This window comes from Euprymna scolopes, chromosome 6 (genome assembly GCF_053919585.1).
Source record: "Euprymna scolopes isolate OS-2025 chromosome 6, ASM5391958v1, whole genome shotgun sequence".
NCBI classification, from domain to species: domain Eukaryota; kingdom Metazoa; phylum Mollusca; class Cephalopoda; order Sepiida; family Sepiolidae; genus Euprymna; species Euprymna scolopes.
The window spans coordinates 106024410-106036589 of record NC_136487.1 but is presented as its reverse complement, the minus strand read 5'-3'; the positions used below and the strand labels follow the sequence as shown (position 1 = coordinate 106036589).

Below are 12180 nucleotides of genomic sequence, written 5' to 3'. Positions count from 1 at the left end.
ATACTCCTAAATCCTCCCCAAATCCCTTTATATCTATATTGTATATTAATGCTGTATTCTTGTAAGTTATATTATCTCTCCTGTTTCAACTGGCCAAAAAACCAACTGCTCTTCTCCCCAAGCTGATATTAAATCACTTCTTTTGCACGTACATTGGGAGGAGGGTTTAATTTCCGGTCCTAAACTTTAGTAGGCTGATCTTTTCAAAATCGATAACTACTAAACATCTATAGATTTCTATTGCTAAGGGATGCATTAGCTTAACCTATATTTATACTCTAAAGAATATCTATAAAATAAATACCTATTAGCCACAGTTTGTGCCCAGATTATAAGTGATCTGTATTAACTAGCAACTCTATCTTTCTTTCATTAGATGAGATAAAGTGCTGGTGGTTATCTTTACTTGAAAACTAACACCCAAAGCACATTTTGAAATGTACCCTAACTCTTACACTATAATTTTCCAATTAGTCACTAATCCACAAATCATATTTTATCTTTTCTTAGCCATAGTAGATATTCACCTTTAATCTACACCCCACACTCATACATACTTCCTTTAAAAACGTAACCAATCTTAATCCTATTCTAAAGAGTATAACTTCAAAACAGATACTAATTCTTTAATACTAACTCTATCAATCCTAACAATCCATGCGGGAGCATAGAAATACCTGGCTTTGAAACCAGGTGCAGGGAAAACCCTCTCAGTGCTGATGGACCAGTAGATCTGGTTAGGTCATCCATCTAGGATAAGGAAAACTCTGATTTGTAAACCTGTTCCACTGATCTCGTACATTTTGGCACCAAACAGGGGAGGGAGGCCTACTCATTCCTGGATGACAACCTCCCTGGAGCTGGTGACTTGATCAAATCACCGGTTTGCAAACCTAAACTGCTTAAGGAGTAGTTAGGCTCTACCTATCTATACTCCATACTCCTTTTTTGCATATTAGCCAGGAGCAGAGGTGTGGCCACAAGGACTCATTAGAGACACCAAGTGCTTAGCCTTGTTTCCTGACTAGGGCAATGAATGCCGTCCTCCACTTTTTCCTTATTCCCTTCCCCTATACCTGGGCATCTTGGAGGTGTTTATTTACCATATATGCTAACATGATTGGAGTGGGCCACTCCTGTCAGACAGGTTTGACAGTTGCTGATTGCTGTTTCCAACTGACAGTACAGGAGCCCTAACTTTTTGATAGCGACTGTTCTATCATCAGTTGTGTAATATCGGTATAATTGTAGTGCCATGTCGTGTATGGAAAGGCGCCCTTCACTCATCTCTGCTGGACATTCCCGAAGCCACGTTCCTGTGGATGAGGAGTCGGCATGATGGTTTTGCCTAGCACCTTAATATAGATCTGAAACTACAAAATAGAATGAAATCCAAAAAAATGTTCAAACCAGACAAAAAAACTCATGCCTCCTCCCTTGCATTTACACATATCTGAGGACGTAGAACTAACTTAGAGGATGTAGAATCATTTCTCCTAGCAAACTCCCCAGATATCTTAGCACTAAGTGAAATTAACTTGCACTCCTCCATCCCCTCTAACATCTTTAACATGTCTGGTTATCTTCCACTTTGTTGTAAGGATTTTAACAGGAATGGACTTGTAACACGCTCCCCATGTCTAGGGAATCTAAACTAGAATTAGGTGACCAGGCCTTCATGTGCTTTAAACTAAATTTACAAAATAGCGTTAGCTACCTGTACTTTTTATTGCTCTCCATCAACCCAGGACTGTACTATAATCAATCATGTCTCTGACAGCATAGATGCAGCACTCTCCCTTGACACTAGCGCCGAAATACTAATGGCCACCACAGAAATTTGCTTTGCTTCTCTAACTACACAGACACAGCTAGTAGCATCATCCATAACTTTTCTATGTCCTATTCCTTGACACAGACAGTAACATTCCCGACCCGTCTCTCAGATTGCCAGGACCAGCAAACCTCAGTTATGGATCTATTTCTGAGAATTGTGTAACAAATGCTGACTGCCCACTTAGGAATGCTGATCATGCTGTGATAATTATAGAATCACTTAAAACTTTCGACACCAAGTTGAAGAGCCATTGCTCAAAATGACAACGTATTAAAATAAGGCTGACTGGGATGCCATTAGAGACCACATCAGAGTCGACCCATGGGGAAATATCTTTTTTCTTCCTGCAGAATAGTGCACAAATGAGACTACTGAATGGTTTAAAGTAGCAAATGAAGCACTTGTTCCTACACGGAAGTTCTATAGCAAACCCCACTCTCCCCAATGGTTTATTTCTATTTGCACAGCTGCCATTGATCAGAGGCAACATGCATACCGTAGATTTATCCAGCATAAGTCCTGTACAAACAGACAAAAGTTTATAGAAGCTAGAAGTAATTGTAAGAAAGAAGTAGCAACAGCTAAGAGTGAATATACTGAAACCACCAGGAAATGCATTGAAGTGCAGAAATTAGGAACTCGTGATTTCTGGAAAATCTACAATAGTGTAGTAAATAATGGGTAATCAACAATACCCCCACTATCCAATAATCATGAGGTTGTTTGCACAGCAACTGAGAAAGCTAGCATGCTTGTTGTCCAGTTTGCCTCAAACTCTACCTTGGACCCAGCAAACCATTCCCTCCCTGATTTTCCTCTGTGGAAACCACACTAGATGATCTTAAAATCACCTCTTCTCAAGTACATGATATCATAAAAAAACCTAAACACCTCAAAAGCATGTGGACCTGATCTCATCCCGGCTGTGCTATTAAAAAAATGCTCTGCTGAGGTTGCTCCAGTTCTCAACGAATCTTGCTTTCCTGACAGCTGGAATAGTGTTTCTGTAGTACCAGTTTACAAAAACTCTGGCGAACGAACTGACCCATTAAATTATTGTCCAATTTACCTCCTCCCACTTTTCGCCAAAATATTTGAGACTTTGATTAATAAAGCTTTAGTTCACCACCTTACAGCTGCTTGACCATCAATATGGATTTAGGCAAGCCCGTTCTACTGCAGATATTCCAACTGTAATCTCTGAACATATATACCAAGGCAGGGGAGGGGAGGGCAGTAGCCTTATATATATATCTAAGGGATTTGATAGGGTATGGCACGATGGTCTTCTCATGAAAATAAAATTTATGATATTACTGGACGAATATTTAACATAATTAAATCTTTCTTAAATGAGAGAAGAATTCAGGTTGTCCTCGATGGGTGTATATCCAAACAATATGATATAAATGCAGGTGTACCTCAGGAATCGATCCTTACCTGATAAAATTGTCTCTGACATGGATAAATTTGCACCACGCTCTATAGAAGGCACGTGGGGAAAACTAACAAGCACATATCTAAGGCAATGGCGGAAAACCTTCAGTCTGTAGTGGAATTAGGTCAGAAATGGATGGTAACATTCAAATCTGCCACGACAAAGCTCATTTCCTTTAATAATTACATGAAACTTTACCAACCATTAATAGCTATGGCTAAAGATATATTACCTGAAAATACTTCGTTCAAACTCCTTGGCTTAACGTTCACAGGGAACATGAGTTGGACTAAATACAGTGAGATCATTGCCAAGGCTGCTGTGAAGAAGGTAGGCTCTCTCTACCATGCTAGAAAGTTACTTTCGCCTGAAAGTATCCTGTACCTCTACAAAGCCACCATTCACCCATGTATCGAGTACTGTTGTCACATTTGGACTGGTGCATCTGCTACTAGTCTCACGCACCTGGACAGTATTCAAAAGAGAGTCGCCAACCTGACAGGTCCTGAACTGTTATCTTAAATTCCGCCCCTGTCCCATCGATGAAATGTTGCATCCCTCTGCTTATTTTACAAGTATTTTAATGATAGATACTCTGACGAACTGCAAACTCTTGTACTCCCTCGATAAAAATACCCTTGACAAACCCGACAAGCAGCGAAGTGCTACCTCTACTCAGTAGAGATCCCCAGATTTAAGAAAGCCTTTTACTCTAATTTTTTCCCCAGAACTGCAAGACTTTGGAATTCTCTTCCGGGTTCCTGCTTCCCGAACCGTACTGACATGCAAAAGTTCAAGTGTAACGTGTACCGATATCTTGCTGCTATACTCACTACATAGTAGCCCTGAAACTAAGGTCTACATTTTCTAACCAAACAAGGCACGTTGCTACATTTAAGTAGCAACGTGCCTTGTTTGGTTAGAAAATGTAATTTAAAAAAAAAACCGATAAAACCAAACAGGAAAACCATGTAAAAAAATAAATTCCGACTCCGACTGCTAGTACTCTTAAAAATCCAACTCCGACTCCGACCCCGACTCCAGCTAAAACCTCCGACTCCGCAACCCTGTATATATATATATATATATATATATATATATATATATATATATATATATATATATATATATATATCATATGCATATATATGTACATATATATACATATATATACACATATATATATTCATATACATATATATATACATATATGTACACTAATATATACATATATATATACACTAATATATGCATATATATACATATATATATACATTAATATATGCATATATATACATATATACACACATATATATACATATATATATACATATATATATGCATATACATATATATGCATATACATATACATATATATATACACATATACATATATATACATATACATATATATATACATATACATATATATACATACACATATACATATATATAGACATATACATATGCATATATACATATACACATATACATATGCATACACACACACACACACACACACACACATATGTTTTGTTATATTTACCTTGCATAGTCCTTTGGCATGATTAAAGAAGCCAGAGCAGATTTTATTTTTATTCAAGTTTCCAAAATAATTGGAACACTGAAGATTACTCATGATTGGAATATCAATCCGTGTGGCAATTTTTGTTACACTGCCACCTGAAAAAAAAAAACACCAATGTCTTTTAAATCGAATAGTAAATCACAATATCATGTTATTTTGAAGAAGAATCTGATCCAACACAGGATTTAGGAAGAATGGATGCAATCATTTTACTGCAAATTTCTAAGTCACTTCTGAGAAATATCGCAAAAAAGAAACAGGTTTTTCTTTGAATTACAAACCGAGAATCGTTCTCGTGAATAGGAGAAAGTAAATGAGTATCTTTCTTGGGACTCAAATTGAAAAGTGATTTTGGCTGGAGGTGATTTCCGGAGGAAGAGTTTATTACTCTAATGAGTAGTTCTTAGAGGTTCACTTTGGATGGCATCAGCAATCCTGAAGTGTTATAAGTCAAAAGATAAAACATCTCAATAAGAAATGCCAATTCTTCGAAAAACACATAAAATCACCAATTTAACGACATTTCTTAAATGACGTTACATTATTTTCATGTTTCGCATCTTGCATGTTGGGTCCACAACGTTTCAAGCATCCAACATGTTTTGCCGCATTAACTTCAACAGAAGTTTAGAAAATATAAAACATTTGGATAGGTCTATATCAAAGATACAGAGATTTGTGTAGACACTAAAAACATGTAATTATTATATATTGTTTTGAACTGCAGGTATTATCAATTTCTTAATTATTATATATTGTTTTGAACTGCATGTATTATCAATTTCTTAATTTTTATATATTGTTTTGAACTGCATGTATTATCAATTTCTTAATTTTTATATATTGTTTTGAACTGTATTATCAATTTCTTAATTATTATATATTGTTCTGAACTGCATGTATTATCAATTTCTTAATTATTATATATTGTTTTGAACTGCATGTATTATCAATTTCTTAATTTTTATATATTGTTTTGAACTGCATGTATTATCAATTTCTTAATTATTATATATTGTTTTGAACTGCATGTATTATAAATTTCTTAATTATTATATATTGTTTTGAACTGCATGTATTATCAATTTCTTAATTATTATATATTGTTTTGAACTGCATGTATTATCAATTTCTTAATTTTTATATATTGTTTTGAACTGCATGTATTATCAATTTCTTAATTATTATATATTGTTTTGAACTGCATGTATTATCAATTTCTTAATTATTATATATTGTTTTGAACTGCATGTATTATCAATTTCTTAATTATTATATATTGTTTTGAACTGTATTATCAATTTCTTAATTATTATATATTGTTTTGAACTGCATGTATTATCAATTTCTTAATTTTTATATATTGTTTTGAACTGTATTATCAATTTCTTAATTATTATATATTGTTCTGAACTGCATGTATTATCAATTTCTTAATTATTATATATTGTTTTGAACTGCATGTATTATCAATTTCTTAATTTTTATATATTGTTTTGAACTGCATGTATTATCAATTTCTTAATTATTATATATTGTTTTGAACTTCATGTATTATCAATTTCTTAATTATTATATATTGTTTTGAACTGCATGTATTATCAATTTCTTAATTATTATATATTGTTTTGAACTGCATGTATTATCAATTTCTTAATTATTATATATTGTTTTGAACTGCATGTATTATCAATTTCTTAATTATTATATATTGTTTTGAACTGCATGTATTATCAATTTCTTAATTATTATATATTGTTTTGAACTGCATGTATTATCAATTTCTTAATTATTATATATTGTTTTGAACTGCATGTATTATCAATTTCTTAATTATTATATCTTGTTTTGAACTGTATTATCAATTTCTTAATTATTATATATTGTTCTGAACTGCATGTATTATCAATTTCTTAATTATTATATATTGTTTTGAACTGCATGTATTATCAATTTCTTAATTATTATATATTGTTTTGAACTGCATGTATTATCAATTTCTTAATTATTATATATTGTTTTGAACTGCATGGATTATCAATTTCTTATTTATTATATATTGTTTTGAACTGCATGTATTATCAATTTCTTAATTTTTATATATTGTTTTGAACTGCATGTATTATCAATTTCTTAATTATTATATATTGTTTTGAACTGCATGTGTTATCAATTTCTTAATTATTATATATTGTTTTGAACTTCATGTATTATCAATTTCTTAATTATTATATATTGTTTTGAACTGCATGTATTATCAATTTCTTAATTATTATATATTGTTTTGAACTGCATGTATTATCAATTTCTTAATTATTATATATTGTTTTGAACTGCATGTATTATCAATTTCTTAATTATTATATATTGTTTTGAACTGCATGTATTATCAATTTCTTAATTATTATATATTGTTTTGAACTGCATGTATTATCAATTTCTTAATTTTTATATATTGTTTTGAACTGCATGTATTATCAATTTCTTAATTATTATATATTGTTTTGAACTGCATGTATTATCAATTTCTTAATTATTATATATTGTTTTGAACTGTATTATCAATTTCTTAATTATTATATATTGTTTTGAACTGCATGTATTATCAATTTCTTAATTATTATATATTGTTTTGAACTGCATGTATTATCAATTTCTTAATTATTATATATTGTTTTGAACTGCATGTATTATCAATTTCTTAATTATTATATATTGTTTTGAACTGCATGTATTATCAATTTCTTAATTATTATATATTGTTTGAACTGCATGTATTATCAATTTCTTAATTATTATATATTGTTTTGAACTGTATTATCAATTTCTTAATTATTATATATTGTTCTGAACTGCATGTATTATCAATTTCTTAATTATTATATATTGTTTTGAACTGCATGTATTATCAATTTCTTAATTATTATATATTGTTTTGAACTGCATGTATTATCAATTTCTTAATTATTATATATTGTTTTGAACTGCATGGATTATCAATTTCTTAATTATTATATATTGTTTTGAACTGCATGTATTATCAATTTCTTAATTTTTATATATTGTTTTGAACTGCATGTATTATCAATTTCTTAATTATTATATATTGTTTTGAACTGCATGTGTTATCAATTTCTTAATTATTATATATTGTTTTGAACTTCATGTATTATCAATTTCTTAATTATTATATATTGTTTTGAACTGCATGTATTATCAATTTCTTAATTATTATATATTGTTTTGAACTGCATGTATTATCAATTTCTTAATTTTTATATATTGTTTTGAACTGCATGTATTATCAATTTCTTAATTATTATATATTGTTTTGAACTGCATGTATTATCAATTTCTTAATTATTATATATTGTTTTGAACTGTATTATCAATTTCTTAATTATTATATATTGTTCTGAACTGCATGTATTATCAATTTCTTAATTATTATATATTGTTTTGAACTGCATGTATTATCAATTTCTTAATTATTATATATTGTTTTGAACTGCATGTATTATCAATTTCTTAATTATTATATATTGTTTTGATCTGCATGGATTATCAATTTCTTAATTATTATATATTGTTTTGAACTGCATGTATTATCAATTTCTTAATTTTTATATATTGTTTTGAACTGCATGTATTATCAATTTCTTAATTTTTATATATTGTTTTGATCTGCATGGATTATCAATTTCTTAATTATTATATATTGTTTTGAACTGTATTATCAATTTCTTAATTATTATATATTGTTTTGAACTGCATGTATTATCAATTTCTTAATTATTATAAATTGTTTTGAACTGCATGTATTATCAATTTCTTAATTATTATATATTGTTTTGAACTGCATGGATCATCAATTTCTTAATTATTATATATTGTTTTGAACTGCATGTATTATCAATTTCTTAATTATTATATATTGTTTTGAACTGCATGTATTATCAATTTCTTAATTATTATATATTGTTTTGAACTGCATGTATTATCAATTTCTTAATTATTATATATTGTTTTGAACTGCATGTATTATCAATTTCTTAATTATTATATATTGTTTTGAACTGCATGTATTATCAATTTCTTAATTATTATATATTGTTTTGAACTGCATGTATTATCAATTTCTTAATTATTATATATTGTTTTGAACTGCATGTATTATCAATTTCTTAATTATTATATATTGTTTTGAACTGCATGTATTATCAATTTCTTAATTATTATATATTGTTTTGAACTGCATGTATTATCAATTTCCTAATTATTATATATTGTTTTGAACTGCATGTATTATCAATTTCTTAATTATTATATATTGTTTTGAACTGCATGTATTATCAATTTCTTAATTATTATATATTGTTTTGAACTGCATGTATTATCAATTTCTTAATTATTATATATTGTTTTGAACTGTATTATCAATTTCTTAATTATTATATATTGTTTTGAACTGCATGTATTATCAATTTCTTAATTATTATATATTGTTTTGAACTGTATTATCAATTTCTTAATTATTATATATTGTTTTGAACTGCATGTATTATCAATTTCTTAATTATTATATATTGTTTTGAACTGCATGTATTATCAATTTCTTAATTATTATATATTGTTTTGAACTGCATGTATTATCAATTTCTTAATTATTATATATTGTTTTGAACTACATGTATTATCAATTTCTTAATTATTATATATTGTTTTGAACTGTATGTATTATCAATTTCTTAATTATTATATATTGTTTTGAACTGCATGTATTATCAATTTCTTAATTATTATATATTGTTTTGAACTGCATGTATTATCAATTTCTTAATTATTATATATTGTTTTGAACTGCATGTATTATCAATTTCTTAATTATTATATATTGTTTTGAACTGCATGTATTATCAATTTCTTAATTATTATATATTGTTTTGAAGTGCATGTATTATCAATTTTTTAATTATTATATATTGTTTTGAACTGCATGTATTATCAATTTCTTAATTATTATATATTGTTTTGAACTGCATGTGTTATCAATTTCTTAATTATTATATATTGTTCTGAACTGCATGTATTATCAATTTCTTAATTATTATATATTGTTTTGAACTGCATGTATTATCAATTTCTTAATTATTATATATTGTTTTGAACTGCATGTATTATCAATTTCTTAATTATTATATATTGTTTTGAACTGCATGGATCATCAATTTCTTAATTATTATATATTGTTTTGAACTGCATGTATTATCAATTTCTTAATTATTATATATTGTTTTGAACTGCATGTATAATCAATTTCTTAATTATTATATATTGTTTTGAACTGCATGTATTATCAATTTCTTAATTATTATATATTGTTTTGAACTGCATGTATTATCAATTTCTTAATTATTATATATTGTTTTGAACTGCATGTATTATCAATTTCTTAATTATTATATATTGTTTTGAACTGCATGTATTATCAATTTCTTAATTATTATATATTGTTTTGAACTGCATGTATTATCAATTTCTTAATTATTATATATTGTTTTGAACTGCATGTATTATCAATTTCTTAATTATTATATATTGTTTTGAACTGCATGGATCATCAATTTCTTAATTATTATATATTGTTTTGAACTGCATGTATTATCAATTTCTTAATTATTATATATTGTTTTGAACTGCATGTATTATCAATTTCTTAATTATTATATATTGTTTTGAACTGCATGTATTATCAATTTCTTAATTATTATATATTGTTTTGAACTGCATGTATTATCAATTTCCTAATTATTATATATTGTTTTTAACTGCATGTATTATCAATTTCTTAATTATTATATATTGTTTTGAACTGTATTATCAATTTCTTAATTATTATATATTGTTTTGAACTGCATGTATTATCAATTTCTTAATTATTATATATTGTTTTGAACTGCATGTATTATCAATTTCTTAATTATTATATATTGTTTTGAACTGCATGTATTATCAATTTCTTAATTATTATATATTGTTTTGAACTGCATGTATTATCAATTTCTTAATTATTATATATTGTTTTGAACTGCATGTATTATCAATTTCTTAATTATTATATATTGTTTTGAACTGCATGTATTATCAATTTCTTAATTATTATATATTGTTTTGAACTGCATGTATTATCAATTTCTTAATTGTTATATATTGTTTTGAACTGCATGTATTATCAATTTCTTAATTATTATATATTGTTTTGAACTGCATGTATTATCAATTTCTTAATTATTATATATTGTTTTGAACTGCATGTATTATCAATTTCTTAATTGTTATATATTGTTTTGAACTGCATGTATTATCAATTTCTTAATTATTATATATTGTTTTGAACTGCATGTATTATCAATTTCTTAATTATTATATATTGTTTTGAACTGCATGTATTATCAATTTCTTAATTATTATATATTGTTTTGAACTGCATGTATTATCAATTTCTTAATTATTATATATTGTTTTGAACTGCATGTATTATCAATTTCTTAATTATTATATATTGTTTTGAACTGCATGTATTATCAATTTCTTAATTATTATATATTGTTTTGAACTGCATGTATTATCAATTTCTTAATTATTATATATTGTTTTGAACTGCATGTATTATCAATTTCTTAATTATTATATATTGTTTTGAACTGCATGTATTATCAATTTCTTAATTGTTATATATTGTTTTGAACTGCATGTATTATCAATTTCTTAATTATTATATATTGTTTTGAACTGCATGTATTATCAATTTCTTAATTATTATATATTGTTTTGAACTGCATGTATTATCAATTTCTTAATTGTTATATATTGTTTTGAACTGCATGTATTATCAATTTCTTAATTATTATATATTGTTTTGAACTGCATGTATTATCAATTTCTTAATTATTATATATTGTTTTGAACTGCATGTATTATCAATTTCTTAATTATTATATATTGTTTTGAACTGCATGTATTATCAATTTCTTAATTATTATATATTGTTTTGAACTGCATGTATTATCAATTTCTTAATTGTTATATATTGTTTTGAACTGCATGTATTATCAATTTCTTAATTATTATATATTGTTTTGAACTGCATGTATTATCAATTTCTTAATTATTATATATTGTTTTGAACTGCATGTATTATCAATTTCTTAATTATTATATATTGTTTTGAACTGTATTATCAATTTCTTAATTATTATATATTGTTTTGAACTGCATGTATTATCAATTTCTTAATTATTATATATTGTTTTGAAC

General features: G+C 26.8%; 1 protein-coding gene across 1 annotated transcript in view; it reads right to left on the bottom strand.

Moving 5' to 3' along the window:
- Window positions 1–12180, bottom strand: part of LOC145277836 (tryptase-like) — a 458673-nt gene that overhangs the window by 145516 nt on the left and 300977 nt on the right. The window contains exon 6 of the mRNA XM_080129761.1: window positions 4822–4958. Coding sequence (XP_079985887.1) covers window positions 4822–4958 — 137 coding nt within the window. The remainder of the gene's footprint in view (window positions 1–4821; window positions 4959–12180) is intronic.